This window comes from Chiloscyllium punctatum, chromosome 39 (assembly GCF_047496795.1).
Source record: "Chiloscyllium punctatum isolate Juve2018m chromosome 39, sChiPun1.3, whole genome shotgun sequence".
NCBI lineage: Eukaryota > Metazoa > Chordata > Chondrichthyes > Orectolobiformes > Hemiscylliidae > Chiloscyllium > Chiloscyllium punctatum.
In genome coordinates, this window is record NC_092777.1 from 46,751,859 (window position 1) to 46,768,104 (window position 16,246).

Sequence of the window (16,246 nt, forward strand, 5' to 3'; positions counted from 1 at the left end):
TCTTAATGTTAATGAGTTAAGTAACACTTTCATGCATTATGTAAAATTCAGAAAATCTCTTGAAGTGTGACAATATGAAACATATTAGAATTTCCTTTCCTTTATTCATTTTGCTGGAAATATCTTCTTTCTTCTCATTGTGCAAATGTTTACTTTATTGCTTAATTCCTCTATATAGAATCTTATTCGATACCTAATTTTGATTCTGCTGTGATGTTTCACATGCACTCTGTGCAAAACAGGCACCAATGCAGGGAATGGGTGTCTCACATTAATGGAATTAGGTTTGAAAAATGTACCTACATATTCAAAATAGGTTGCAATTGTTCTCGGCCAAGCACTAATAACATTAAAGTTAAGCTATTTGATTAGCTTAATTAATTGTATCCAGTTATCATGTAAGATAAATTAAAATAGTTTCAAAATAAATTATTTAAATATTTGCTTTTACAAATTCTTCAAGCATGAATATCCTGTCTCATCAAGCCAATCTTACCGCTTGTTTTCTTTCCTGTTGAGATTCTATGGTTGCATTAAGTTGATCAACCATAGATTGCTGATTATGAATCTGAGACTGCTTTTCTTCCAGTTGCTGACACAGACTTCTCTGTGATTCCCTCAGCTCTTCAATAGTTCTGTCAGATTCTTCTATGTTCTAAGAAAACAAAGGTGTGACTGGAGTGAGACCAATAACATCAATTAACATTGAGAAGATAGACATGGTTAGCTAAATCAAAGAAGTGACTTTGAATGGTCTGTAGCTGTTCACAAGCTCCACAATAACCTGCTCAGCGATGCCCAGTTTGCATTTTGCCAGGGCCATTCAGCTCCTGACCTCATTATAGCATTGATTCAAACGTGGACAAAACAGCTGAATATCAGAGGTGCAGTGAGAGTGGCAGCCCTTGACATCAAGGCCACATTTGACCAAGTATGGCATCAAGGAGCCCTAGCAAAATTGGAAACAATGGATATTAGGGGCAAACTCTCTACTGGTTGGAATCATAACTGGTACATAGGAAGATGGTTGTGGTTGTTGGATGTCAGTCATCACAACTCCAGGACATTTCTGCAGAAGTCCCTCAGTAGAGTGTCTTAGCACAACCATCTTCAACTGCTTCATCCGTGACCTTTCATCCATCATAAGATCAGAAATGGGTATCTTTACTGATGATTGTACAATGTTCAGCTCTGTTTGCAACTCCTCAAATATTAAAGCAGTCCAACAACATCTAGACATCTTGGGCAGATTAGTGGCAGGTAACATTTCTGCCATACAAATGCCAGCAAATGACCATCTCCAGTAAGAGACAAACTAATCACCACTTCTTGACATTCAATGGTGTTGCCATCACTGAATTCCCCCACTACCAACATCCTGAAGTTTACCATTGGCCAGACATAACCACATAAACTCACCACATAAACACAGTACCTAAAAGAGCAGGTCAGGGGCTAGGAATACTACTTTGAGTAACTTACCTCTTCATGCCTCAAAGCCTGTCCATCATCTACAAAGCAAAAGTCAGGAATATGATGGAATACTCCCACTTGCCTGGATAGGCGTCGCTTCAATAAAACTTAAGAAGTTTGACACCATCCAGGACAAAACAGCCTGCTTGATTGGCACCATATGCACAAGTACCCACTCCCTCCATCACCAGTGCTCAGTAGCAGCAGTGCGTTTTATCTACAAGTTGCACTGCAGAAATTCACCAAAGATCCTTCAATAGCACCTTCCAAACCCATGTCCATTTGGAAGGAAAGAACAGCAGATATATGGGAACACCACCACCTTCAAGCTACACACCATGCTGCCATGAAAATATATTGCTGCTCCTTCACTAACACTGTGTCAAAATCCTGGAACCGCCTCCCTATTGCATTGTGGAGTGTAGTTGTTCTGGAAGGCACCTCACTACCACCACCTTCTCAAGGCCAAACTGGGCCAATCAGCAATGCCCACATCCCATGAGTGAATAAAATAGAAAAAAAATCAAGCTGATTGGTCAATGGATTGCCAAAACTTCAGCTGGGTGAAAATGGATAGTGCATATTTATTTAATTGCAAAGACTTTTAGTAATATTCAGTCTCATTTATCTCACCTTTTGAACATCTGCAATTTTCTTGCATAGGTCTTCTATCGTTTTATGACAATCTTGTTTGGTTATTTGCTTCTTGCCCAATTTGACTTGTGCTTCTGCACGTGTCACAATTGTATCCCTGCGCAAGACAACAGCCTCCATTTCACGAATCATTTGCTCTTGCTGCCTCATAAGTTGATTATGACGTATCTTTGGATCAAGAATATAGATTTTACACAGTGATTTCACAGCAAAGTAATAGAACTTTCACCTCAAGTAACTTAATTTGAATTCATCCAAGACAAATACACGTCTATTGTCAGATGACTGAGGATTATGTGAAATGAAACGAGCTAATTTCCATGACAATTGACATGAATTTAATAACCACAAATACATTAGAAATAAAACTACTACAGTACCACTTGAAAGAATAATCAACGTGTGTGCCACAATTACTGTCATATATTTTGAAATAATCTATACTTCTGAATATTTCTATATACAAAAAGTGTGGCGCTGAAACAGCACTACCAGTCAGGCAGTATCCAAGGAGCAGGAAAGTCGACGTTTTGAGCATAAGCTCTTCATCAGGAATGTGGTGGATTGAGAGATAAATGGGAGGGGGTGGGAAATGTTGTGGAATGCTTCAGAAAACATCTCTGGGACACACACACTAAACAACCCCACCGCCCTGTGTTTGATCACTTCAACTCCCCCTCCCACTCTGCCAAGGACATTGCCTCTTCCACTGCCATATCCTAGCCATCTGACGACTGGAAGAAGAACACTTCATCTTCCAGGTTGGGATCCTCCAATCACATGGAATTCATGTCATCAGTTTCCTCATTTCTCCTCCCCCCACCTTATCCCAAATCCAACCCTCCAACTCGGCACTGCCCTCTTGAACTGTTCTACCTGTCCATCTTCCTTCCCACCTATCCGCTACACCTTCCACTCCAACCTATCACTATCACCTCCCACCTTCATCCACATATCACATTCCAGCTACCCTGCCTCCATCCTCACCCCCTCCCATTTATCTCTCAGCCCCCTTGGACACAACACCCCCCCACCCCACACACAATCCTGATGAAGAGCGTATGTTCAAAACAGTGACTCTCTTTGGAATTTGCCTGATTGGCTGTGGTATTCCAGCTCAACACTTTTTGACTCTGATCTGCAGTCCTCATAATAATATTTCTACACATAGTTAATAGAGAATAAAAGTAAAAATGGAATACTTAATTGTGATATACAAAATATTAGTGTTGGGGTACCTTAAATAACTCCATTAAAACAGGTATCCTGTCACCAAGTCATCTTTTATTTGCACGTGCATAGTACATGACACTGACCCGGTTATTTCAGACCAGGCTCCCAGAGCAAACAGAACCCCAGATATATCTGTCAGCCAGGACTCCCTGCTTGGACCAGGTTAACAACCCCAGTCAGGAAACTCATATTTTATGATTTGAAGATGCTGGTGTTGGACTGGGGTATACAATGTTAAAAATCACACAACAGTAGGTTATAGTCCAACAGATTTATTTGGACGTACTAGCTTTCAGAGTACTGCTCCTTCATCAGGTATTTGTGGACTATAAGATATCTTATACTCCACAACCACCTGATGACGGAATAGCACTCCAAAAGCTAGTACTTTCAAATAAACCTGTTGGAATATAACCTGGTGTTGTGTGATTTTTAACTTTCTATCTTATGAGGTCAACCTGACTGACCTCATTCCAATCACAATATCCTTCCCCTTGAAGTCCTAGGATGTAGACCCATTTGTTTTCCTGCAGCTTTGCCTGGGGTACCTGGTCTAGTTCCTCCGACATAATGCACTGGATACTGGCGGCGTAGATAGCGTGCCTCTTGTGCCTGGAGTATATTGGCCAAAATTCACCTTCTTCAGGCCGTAACAGCACAGAGGCTGTGAGATCTGTTGTGTCCATCTTGTCCACAGAGCTTTCTTCAATACATAGCAGAGAGATAGCACCCATGGGTTCTGACAGGTTGCCAGATGTTCTGAGGGTCTTTGTCTATGTTTTGCTTTGCCTTGTTTGCAAGTTTGCAGCTTTCATGTGGTTTGCAGGCTTGTTCACGACTGCCTCTCGTACCCGACCTTTGTATGTCACAGGACCTGACCTCATGTCGACCATGCTGCTTACCCATACAGGGCCAGGTATTCTTGTGACTTCAACACCAAAGTTCCTCTCCTGAAGTAAACTGCTTACAGGATCCATTATCGGCATTCCTGATGCTGTTTCACCCTCTCCACTAAATCTGGGAAGATTAAATTTAACATGGTGTGGAGTTTTCTCTCTGCTGGAGTTGTTCCTGTAGTTGTGTGATTGGTGATCTAATAGTCAAATAGGAACCAGAAGAGTTTGGTATTGAGTTAAGCTGTAAGCTGTTTTTTTAAGCTTGCCTTCAAAATTTGGACTGCTCTTTCTGCCAGACCATTGAACAATAGATGGTATGGAGCTGGCCTTGTATGATGAATGCCAATGACTTCAGGAAATACTCGATTTCTCTGCTGGTAAATGTTGGCCCTTTGTCTTTGATCAACATCTCTAGGAGTTCATGTGTTGCAAAAGATGTTTGCAACTTTTCAATTATCACCCTTGTGTTTGACAAATGAACTCCATGCATGTCCAATCACTTTGAGTGGGCATCCACAATGGCTAAAACATATAGACCATGGAAGGACTGGCATGGATGACATATAATCAAGCCGTTTCCATGAATGTGGGGGAGCTGCTGGCAATAATTAATGTACTTCTTGGCACTCTGGGCACTGCCCCACCGATGCGGCTACATCAGCATCCAATCCTGGCCACCAGACATAATGTTTTGCCAACATTTTCATTTTGGAAACCCCTGGATGACTCTGGTAGAGTTCAGCCAGTATCTGGTGGTGACCTTTGCTCGGGATAATCACTCTTGCTTCCTGTAATAATATAGGTAAAAGCAATGACTGCAGAAGCTGGAAACCAGATTCTGGATTAATGGTGCTGGAAGAGTACAGCAGTTCAGGCAGCACTGAACTCAGATGCTGCCTGAACTGCTGTGCTCTTCCAGCACCATTAATCCAGAATCGTGTAATAATATGCCATCCTCGGTGGTGAACTGTCTCACCAGGTCCAGAAGGGTTTGAGTTCTGGTTGTGGTTGCCTTTTTCTTTTCCTATCACCACCAGCTGTTTCTTTTTGTGTCCACAATACAATGTGGTAAGTGGTGACTGGAAGGGTGTCCAGAAAGTTTAAAAACAGAAAGTACTCTTCTACTATATCTACCAGCAGGAGGCAGCTCAAGGCATCCATATTTGCCACTTGGTCACCCGATGGTGTTCTAACTTGTAACTGTACGCATTGAGAAAAAGAGGCTACTACTGAATTCGACCTGAAACAATGGACAACATGGCTTTGTCCTCTTTAAGTAGCTCTAGCAGCGGTTTGTGGTCTGTTACTATTACAAATTTACATCTATAAAGGTATTGGTGGAACTTTCGCACATCAAAGAAGACTGTGAAACTTTTCTTCTCTACCTGACATATCTTCGTTTGGCATTAGCCGTAGTCCAGGAAGCATATGCTATCAGGCATTCCTCTCTGCAGGGCCATTGGTGAACCAACACTAATGTACAGGGAGGCATTACGTGCCATTTGCCACATTTTGCTTGGAATCATAGTGTGCCACCACCTTAGATGACAATAGTTGCTTCTCCATTTGCCTAAAGGCTACATTTTGGCTGTGAGACCATTTCCAAGACTGGCCCTTTCTCTATAGCAGATGTAAGGGTGCCAGGATGGAGGCCAGGTTAAGTTTTAATTTTCCATTATAATTCAGCAACTCAACAAAAGACCTAAGCTCCGGTTCAGACATGGAAGAAGGGGGACCTTTGATCGCTTTCACTTTAGATTCCAACAGGTGTAACCCACTCTTCTCGACTCTGTAGTCCAAGTACCTGAAATATATATTTTTTCCTCCTGAGACATACCCCGCTTTGGAGAAACGTTTAGGCACCATGTCAAAGTTCTCTAAATGCTCTTAATTGATCTTTCCAGTTATTAGCACATCATCCAGATAAATGTCTACCTGGGTAGACCTTATAAAATGTTCTCCATCCTCTACTGGAAAATAGCACAGGCTGACGATACCCCAACAGGCAGTCTGATATATTGGTACAAACCCTTATGGGTATTAATTGTACCATACTTCTGGGAATCCTCATCTATTCGCACTTATAGGTACGCATGGCTCATGTCCAGCTTTGTGAAGGACAGTCGCCCCTGCCAGTTTTGTATATCAGCCCTCTTTGTGAGGAATTGGGTATTTATCCAGAAGCGAAATGCAGTTGTCTTTGTGAAATCTCCACAAAGTCGGTAAGACTGATGCTACCCTGTCTACATCATGTACTGGTTTCATGATTCCTTTGCTTTTCAGCATCCTGATTTCTGCCTCTACTTTCTCAAGTAAGGTAAATGGCACTGGACAGGCCTTGACGAATCATGGAATTGCTTCCTGGTCAACATGTAAGGTGGCCTTGGCACCTTTCATAGTCTAGACCTTCCTGAAAAACTTCCGGGTATTTAGTTAGGACTTCATTCAGGCAGCCATTTTCTAATCAAAGAATTTTGAGCCAATCAAGTTAAAGATTACTCAACCAATTTCACCCCGTTATGCATGGGCCCAAGCTTTTTACTACAATCAGTGGGAACTGAACCAGCTGCTTCTCATAAGAGATTGGAACCGAACCTGTACCCTTAATATGTTGGTGTTCCAAGGTATAGGTTCTTCACCTGGCTAGGATCTTAGAGCAAACTTAAGAGTTCGAGTTTAGTGTGAATTTTTGTCAAGACTGGTTCGGCAATAACTGATACTGCAAGCACAGTATCAACCTCAATTAGAAGGGTGACCATTAACCAGATGTTTATTTGACTGGGTCTGATTTGGATGTTGCTAAACAATTCAACTTTTCCAAACCAGCCATAGGTGGAACTTCCAGTGTGTGCACTCTTATAGATGAAAATGTGTTGCTGGAAAAGTGCAGCAGGTCAGGCAGCAACCAAGGAGCAGGAGAATCGACGTTTCGGGCATGAGCCCTTCTTCAGGAATGAGAAAGTGTGCCCAGCAGGCTAGGATACTGGGCACAATTTCCTCATTCTTGAAGAAGGGCTCATGCCCGAAACATCGATTCTCCTGCTCCTTGGATGCTGCCTGACCTGCTGCGCTTTTCCAGCAACATATTTTCAACTTTGATCTCCAGCATCTGCAGTCCTCACTTTCTCCTTGCACTCTTATAGATGTCAGCCTACAAGTTCTCTTACTTCATTCAGTCCAGTGGGACTCTTCTGCTGTCTCGAGTCTATATACCGGCAGGAACTACTGGCTGGAATCTTCAAGAAAACTTTTGCTGTGGGCTGACCTAGAGTCCTTCTGTTCTGGATATGTCCTGAGTGAGCTTTTGCAATTGCCTTCTCTCAAGTAGTGCTCCCCAGGCTCAACTGGCCTGCTGAGGGTGTCCACTCTGTCCGAATACTTATAAGTCATAAGCTCCACTTGCCACATTTTCTAATGACAAAGCCAGTTGTAATTAGGCTTCAGTTAGTAAGTGCTTTCGCATGATCACATCATTTATCCCACTCTCATTGCACCGAGATAACTCCACAAACATCAGTATCCTGTCACCAAGTCACCTTTATTTACAATGCATAATACATGGCACTGACCCAGCTAGCTCAGAGCTGGCACTTAGAATGAACAGAACTCTTGACATTCTTGTTTATTTTCTTTTCTTTTAAAACGTCCCCCACATTACCACTGCACCCAAAGGGGGCCCAGCAGTAGCGCTTACATTTTCCCCAAATCACTCATGGCTGTGTGTTTATGTATAGTGACATGATAAAAAGACACCATTGTGCTGAAACTTTATTCTATATTTTTCACCACCAGGAAAGCACACATGTGGCTAGTGAAACATTAATAAACAAAGCCTGATAAGGGCAATGCTTATATGAAAAAAGGTAGGCAGAGAAGGAGGGAACTAAATCAAAATAGTGTTGGAGGGAGGAATAAAGCACTTCATCTCTCCCCCCCTCCACGGTGCCCACCTCTCCCTAAAGCCATTGAGAGCATCAGTGGATGCCACATGTTCCCTCTCCAATGACACCTGGGACACTCCTGTTCATAACTGTCAGCCAGGGTATCCTAATTAGACTAGGTTAACAATCCCAATCAGGGAACACATAGTCTATGAAGTTAACCAATCACCACAGTGCCAATTGTAATATGTTTGTGATCTTCCTTAACACTGCTTGTGTAAAGTTGTGGATATAGAATTTTGATTACAGCACAGCTATACAATTTAAATGTAATATTAATCAATCTGCTGAACAATTTACATGAAATAAGACCTGCATTCTTCATGTCACAAAGTTACAGTCAATTTGCTCTAACTGACAGAAGTTTCTTGGTTAATTGCTCTAACTCACAGAGATTTATTGGTTAATTCGGTGTTATGTGGTTTCTCCTTCTCTCTAAAGTTAAAGATCAGGAAATGATTGGTTTTCTTTATTTTTACTTTGTATAAAAATATAAAAGCTGATCCATGTTCACCTGTACAGTGGTGTGTCATTTCAATAATATCGTATTTGAGTCGATTTCATTAGAATCAGAATGGTTATATTACAGAAGGCCATTCAGTCAACTGTGGCTGCACTGACTGTCTGCAATAGCAAATCACTAAGTACCACATTTTCCACCCCCATACCCTTTTTCCTTAGTCCTGCAAACGTTTCAACTTCAGCTAATAATTTTCCCTCAAAAGTCACAACCACTTTCTCAGGCAGTGTGTTACCAATGACCTACTGCATTAAAAAGTCTTTCTTTATGTCACCTTTGGTTCTTTTGCGATACACTTTCAATCATTGTCCTCTAATTTTTATCATTTCAGCAATGGGAACTATCTCACCCTATCTACTGTGTCTAGAATTACTGTGTCTAGAATCTTCATGACTTTGAATACCTCTATCAAACCACCTCTTAGCCTCAGTTCTAAAGGAAAACAGTCCCAATTTTGCCAATTTCTCTAGATAACTGAAGTTCTTCAAACCTGAATTCGAACTGTATCAAGGTGTAAAGCTTATTTTTAGTTTGTTGGTTTGCAACATCTTTGTAGATGAACTCACTTGCATCCTGTGTATCTCAGCTTTCATGGCTCGTATCTCATTCTGTCCTACATCTGAGTCAACAGCTGACCGTGCCTCTTTTGCTAGTTGAATCTTCTTCTCCCACAGCATAATCTGGCGTCTGTAAATGTAAATACATAATGAAAATATATTGGGAGAGAAAATGTGGAAGTATGGAAGGCATAATACGAAAAGCAGATAGATTTCCAAGAGTTTTTTTAATTTAAAAAAAGCTTCACTGTCAAGATCACTATTTAAAAGTGAAAGTATCAATTACACAGTCCTAATCCCAGATAGCCACTGAGAGCAGACAAATAAAGAAAGTAGGAACAGAAGTAGGCCATTTGGCCCTTCAATTCTCAGTAACCTAATTTTATGAGTTTATTTTAAATTAGATTACTTTTTTTGTCTGATTAATTGTCCTAAGAGTTGGACAGGGGTCATTACTGTCAATAGCACCATCATTGTAGCAACATGAAGATAAGGTAATTGCTATTCAATTGGAATGAAGAGAAAAATGTGAATGGTTGGAAGCGAGAAATGTGAAAGTGCTGTGATGGTCATTAGAACCTACAAGCAAATTATACATTCCAAATGAGTTATGAAATTGAATCTATTGTTTACCTAATTTGTAGGTATTAAACCAAGAATTTCAGTAGTTTGTTTTTAAACTGAACTGAATTAAATAACAGACCACCTGCCTTCCCTTCCTAGGTCACATGAAAACGGATATTATAAATGCCCTCTCCTAGCTCTCTATTTTAGTACATGGGTTGCTAGTGTGGAGGCAGGACATTTCCTAGTTCTGCAAACCTCAACTGGGAAAAAGTACCCTGGATGGTCAAATTTATATTCCTTGGGAGGTGGGCCACCTGGAATGAAAGCTGAAGCTGCTGACTGCAGATGTAGCGTAGATGCAAAGACTGCATCTGTGCACTGACACTATTCTCAAATTTAATAGAAGAAAATGAATCCATAAACATCACTAGCCCCATCAGTACACATTCTCCTTGGCCCATCGATGCCAACTCCATGGCCTCTCATATCTCCTTTGCTAAATTGTGTCCTGTACCAATACCCTGCCAACCCGTGCCTCCTATGTCCTCCCATTCCCCCACAAGTATCTTTGCCTAACCCTCTCCACGCCAACTCACCTAGTATCCACAATGGATAATTGCACCTACGTGTCTATTGATGATATCAGTATGGAAAAAAGACTCATGATTAAAAAAAAATTAAATTCCATCAAATAATATCTTATAAAAACAAATGTTTATACTGAGTTGCTTGACAGCTTTGACAATTTCAAAATGTTTGTGCATTCTTTTTGCAATCCTATAGAGCGAATGATATCCCCTCCCTTGTCTGTCATTGGACTGTATTCACATGATACATTATCTCACTAAAGGGGAAATCCTGTCTATAGAAAGAATTTGAAACAAACCTCGTCAGCAGTCTGTTTTCCAGTCATCCAAAATCAACTTAAATGGTCATGTAAGAATGTACCTGGGTCAGCCATGATTCAAATCCAAATATTGAGCTGTTTCAAAATGCTATTGCCTCTAATCTAAACCCCTCTGAATTTGGCGCACAAATTATGCCTGTGCTTGCTTAACATACATTGACTTCCAGTAAATTAACAATTCAAATTGTACATTTTCATCTTTGTACTCAAATCCTACATGTTTTGTCCTATTCTTACGTCTGTAATTCCCGTCAGTTCTATAACCCTCAAAGAACGTGGTCTTCAAACTCTGGATCTTGTGCATACCCTATTCCCTTCATTTCTCTTCTCTTTGTCATCTTAGCTCTGGAATTCCCTCTCTAAATCTCTCAGCTCATTAATCCTATGAACCTTCCTTAAGGCTTACTTTTTTGAACAAGCTTTCAATCACACATACAAGTATATTTCCTTGAGTTTGGTGTAAATTTTTGTCTTTTATATAGAAAAAATAGGAACTTAGGAACAGGAATAGGTCATTCAGTCCCTCGAGCCTGATCCACTATCTAATAAGATCATGGTTGATCTCTGGCTCAACTCCATATACCTGCCTTTTGCCCATATCCTTAATGCCTTTGTTTAACAAAAATTAATATATCTCAGATTTAAAACTAACAACTAACATCAAATGCCATTTTTGGAAGAGTGCCAAACCTCTACCACCCTTTGTGTGTATAAGTTCTTGATAACACCTCTTCTGAATGGCCTGGCCCTCATTCTCAGACTATGTCTCCTAGGTCTAGAACCTTCAACCAACGGAAATAGTTTATTCTCTTTTCTTCTATTAATATCCTGAAAACTTTCATCAGATCATGTCTTAATCTTCTAATTTAGAATGTTTCAGAATATTTTTCAACATAAAGGAACTTTATAAATGTATATTATTATTTAAAACCATTCCAGATTAATATTACTGAAGCATTTAGGTTCACTTCAAATAGAAATTAAAATCAGAGCAATATACTGGTATACTTACTCTGCTTCCACAAGACTGTTAACCAGCCGTTCTTTCTCTTCCTTCAGCTGATCCAGCTTTTGCTGTTTTTCAATAGCTTCTCGCTCAGCATCCTGAAAAGGTAAATGAAAATACTTAGATGTATACAGCAAATTTTAATTCAACATTTTATTCAATGTTGTAGGCCATTACTCATCTTGTGATTTCCAAGGTGTCACATACAAGTGGATAAAGCACTTTTTCTAATGAAGCCTTTAGCCACCTAATTAGATTGCTAAATAACATACGTGCTTCGCATTTAAGCAAAGCATTATTATTCTTTGCCACAACCTGTCTAAATTTACAAATGTTGCTAAATTAAATTCAAAATAGCTTTGCTTTTTAAATATCAAAATATTCATCCAGAACTTTGGAAAAAAAACCTTTGAAGTAAAATGCTGTACCTCATGGAAAACCAAAATGCAATCAAAAACAAAACCAGTCTCATGTCGTCACCTTGCTCACATATAACTAACATTATACTTTGCAGGGGAAAACGAAAAACAAAAGCAGTTGTGCAAATCATCGACAATAACTTTTAGGCATCATTAGAAAATATAAAAATATAGTAAAGAAAAAACCTGTTGGATCACCAAGCCTGCCTCTAACTCAAGATGCCTAGAGCATTATGGCAGTTACTACACTCACATGCAACTACATAATTTCATGAGCAAATAAAAAAAATCTTGAAAACACTTTGGAATGTCTCCTCTGATTCCGAGTGGTGGATCAAAATCAGTTGAGGTAATCCCTGAACCAATCCAATGCACCTTTTGAAGATGTGCAGAATTTGCAGGCATCACACATTTTTAAGATGCTCAGTTTTCTCAGAAATGAACATTTAACATCTGATCCATCCCGAGTCATGTATATTTTCAATGGATGTTCCTTAATCTTGCTCAATTTGTCAAACTTGAAATATCTATCATTTGATATGCAATTCAACCCTTTCCTTATTTTATACACATATATCAGGACGCTTTTAAGTATGCTCCTGTGAAGTAAATATTTCCAGCTCTCCGAGTCTATATGGTAAATAATTTTTTTAAGCCAGAAATCATTTCGGTGGCACTCCTGTGAACACTTTCCATAGCTGCTATAATACATTCCATACAAGAGGACCAAAATTGAGTGCAATACTCTGGATGTCATCTGACTATAGACAAGCATAATGACAAATCAAACAATGATGATGCACTTACTTCTATGATGGAAGGGTGTTGCATATTTGTAAACTATTTTTTAACCAGTTATGTAGTATACGCACACTGACCTTCAATGCGGTTACAAATTCATTTTCCATCAATATATTTGAGTGCTCAAGTGAATCCTTCATGGAGGCATTCTTTGTTAACAACCCATTGAGTTTCACCATGTCATTAGACAGAGCACGCATGTGACGTTCAATGTCTTTCTTTGCATTCAACCCTTGTTGTATCATGTCTACAGGAAGAAAATATATTGGATTAGTTGTGTCAAATAACATTGTTGAAGTAGAGGACAAGCTGGTGAGTACAGCAAGGTGAAACTAAATAGGCAGATAGGTGGTCACGGCGGTGGTGGGTTGGGGTTTAGTAAAAAATGGTATCTACGATTTTTATGCAAGTGTGACATAACATTTTGAAGGGGCTGGATTTTTACTGCCAAGGCAGGTAGCTTGAGTTGGAAAATTTGCTGACCTGCCCCCATATGAAGGGTCCTATCACATGCAATTTTTGTTCTGGCGAGGTGGGAATAGGTGTTGCCATGTGAGAAGGTGGTTCAGAAGTGGGTCAAATGCTGGTTAGAAGGCCTACCACCGTTCTTTGAAACTTCAGCCCAGATTTTATAAAGAACTGTTTGTAGGCCCCCACCCACCTCCAGAAGGCCCAGTGGATCTGTTTTGCGCCCATGAATTCATGCTCATCACTGCCAGGATATCCCAGAATTAACCAGCATCTTTGTGCCGATGCCATCTATAAAAAGCCATTGTGTAAGCAGACAAGTACTATTTGTAGTACTGCCAAGCACAGTTCCTGATATTTGTTCCATACGTGGCAGAGAAGGGAAAGATGATGCCTTGCTTTGCAAGGAGGGACCTGGTGGATGTTGTGGTGCAGACACAGTACATCCTCTTCACCCAGGATCAGCAAAAGAGGCTTTGATATCAGACAATGTTAGACTTGTCCAAGATTGTCACCTACTCACTGTAATCTTAGTTATTTGGAGGAATGCACAGCAATGTAAAACATTGTACAACACACAGCTCCCAGTCTAAGTTCCAATGACTCATAGTGTCTCTGCTACTGTACCATCCTGGGCTCATGCTCTAGCACTCTCAACATTGCCTGCAACACTTGCTGACTTGCTTTTACCCACTTCTGGTCTGACCTCATGGCCTCCTGTGCTGATCCTGGGTGAAGAGGATGGACTATCTCTGCACCACCCCATCTACCCAGGACCTCCATGTCATTGCCCACAAAGCGAGGCATCAAATTTCCCTTCTCTGTCAGATCTGGGGCAAATATCAGGAACTGTGCTTGGCAGTTCTGGACTACAGTGCTTGTCTGGATGCACAATGGCCTTTTAAAATGGCACTGGCATGAAGATACTGCGATATCCTTACAATGACAAGTTGTCTTAAGTCTGGTGAGTGGTAGAATGGGGCTAGAACCAGAAAATAAGGCTGCCACATGAGTGAGATTGGTAGTTAATGAAGTGAGAGAATTTGCTAGGGATTGCAGAAAGAAACCCTCCATGAAAAGCAACAAAATTGACACTTAGTTCACAAACATATAATTCAGCCAATAGTCTTTCTAGAAATGCATGTGACATTGGTGAATTCATAACTAGAGTAGTGTGCACAGGTTTAATTCAATTTCTAAGAAAAAGATATTCTTGCAGGTGTTCATGATATTGGTTCTACAGAAGAGTGAATTGTCCTGTGATAATGAATTAAGTTAATTAGGTCTATATTCACTGAACTTTAGAAATTGAAACATACAACATTCTGAAGGTGCCTGACAGGTAAAAACACCTTGAGGTTGGTCCCCAAAATGAGGGAATCTAAAGCTCGGGTCAATCTCAGGATAAGGAAACCAATCATTTCAGACTGACATTAGAAGATATTTCTTCTTTCAATAGTTGTAAGTTGAAGGTTGTGGATGCCCCATCATTGAATATATTAAGCGCAAAAAAAAACAAATTTTGATCTTTGAGGGAATGAAGGTGTATTGGAAGAGTGTGCACGAGTGTTCTCCTGTGGTCTATCTGCTTCTATTTTCCACATTGTTACATCCTGTTAGTAAATTACATATGTTTTAAGCTTAATAGGTATAAAGATTATTTGAGTGTACAACATTAATGTTCATATTGATCACTAGACTCAGATTGGTGTCAATTTAGGAGAAAGTGAGGTCTGCAAATGCTGGAGATCAGAGTCAAGAGTGTGTTGCTGGAAATGCACAGCAGGTCAAGCAGCATCCGAGGAGCAGGAAAATCGACGTTTCGGGCCGGAGCCCTTCATCAGGAATGAAGCTGAGAGCCTCAGGGGTGGAGTGATAAATGGGAGGGGGTGCAGGGCTGGGGAAAAGGTAGCTAAGAGTGCATTGGTGGATGGGGGTGGGGGTAAAGGTGATAGGTCGGAGAGGAGGATGGAGCAGATAGGTGGGAAGGAAGATTGACAGATGAACAGGTCATGAGGGTGGTGCTAAGCCGGAAGGTTGGAACTGGGGTAAGGGTTGGGGGAGGGGAAATGAGGAAACTGGTGAAGTCCACATTGATGCTCTGGGGTGAAGAGTCCTGAGGTGGAAGATAAGGCATTCTTCCTCCAGGCGTCAGGTGGTGAGGGAGTGGCGATGGAGGAGGCCCAGGACCTGTATGTCCTTGGCAGAGTGGGAGAGGGAGTTGAAATGTTCGACCATGGTTGATTGGTGCGGGTGTCCTGGTGATATTCTCTAAAGCGCTCTGTGAGAAGGCGTCTAGTCTCCCCAATGTAGAGGAGACCGCATCGGGAACAACAGATACAGTAACTGACATGTGTGGAAGTGCAGGTGAAACTTTGATGAATGTGGAAAGCTCCTTTTGGGCCTTGGATGGAGGTGAGGGAGGGAAGTGTGGGTGCAGGTTTTGCAATTCCTGCGGTGTCAGAGGGAGGTGCCAGGAGGAGAGGGTGGCTTGTTAAAGGGTGTGGGGGTGCAAAGTGAGGACCGGAAGGTTCTGTCCTTGTTGCGGTTGGAGGGTGGGGTTCAAGGGCGGAGGTATGGGATGTGGATGATATGCATTGGAGGGCATCTTCAACCATGTGGGAGGGGAACGTTTGGTCTTTAAAGAAGGAGGCCATCTGGTGTGTTCTGTGGTGGAACTGATCCTCCTGGGAGCAAATGCAGCTGAGGCAGAGTAATTGGGAATATGGGATAACATTTTTGCAGGAGGTGGGGTGGAAGGAGGTGTAATCCAGGTAGCTATGGGAGTCGGTGGGTTTGTAAAA

At 41.0% G+C, this 16,246-nt stretch overlaps 1 protein-coding gene across 2 annotated transcripts in view; it reads right to left on the minus strand.

Moving 5' to 3' along the window:
• The window catches only part of ccdc40 (coiled-coil domain 40 molecular ruler complex subunit), a 95,364-nt gene that overhangs the window by 6,065 nt on the left and 73,053 nt on the right, over positions 1–16,246 (minus strand). For both annotated transcript variants that reach the window (XM_072558614.1, XM_072558613.1), the window contains 5 exons: positions 13,052–13,221; positions 11,761–11,852; positions 9,284–9,404; positions 2,107–2,295; positions 497–655 (listed from right to left, as the gene is read on the minus strand). In XM_072558614.1, the coding sequence (XP_072414715.1) occupies positions 497–655; positions 2,107–2,295; positions 9,284–9,404; positions 11,761–11,852; positions 13,052–13,221 (731 nt within the window). The remainder of the gene's footprint in view (positions 1–496; positions 656–2,106; positions 2,296–9,283; positions 9,405–11,760; positions 11,853–13,051; positions 13,222–16,246) is intronic.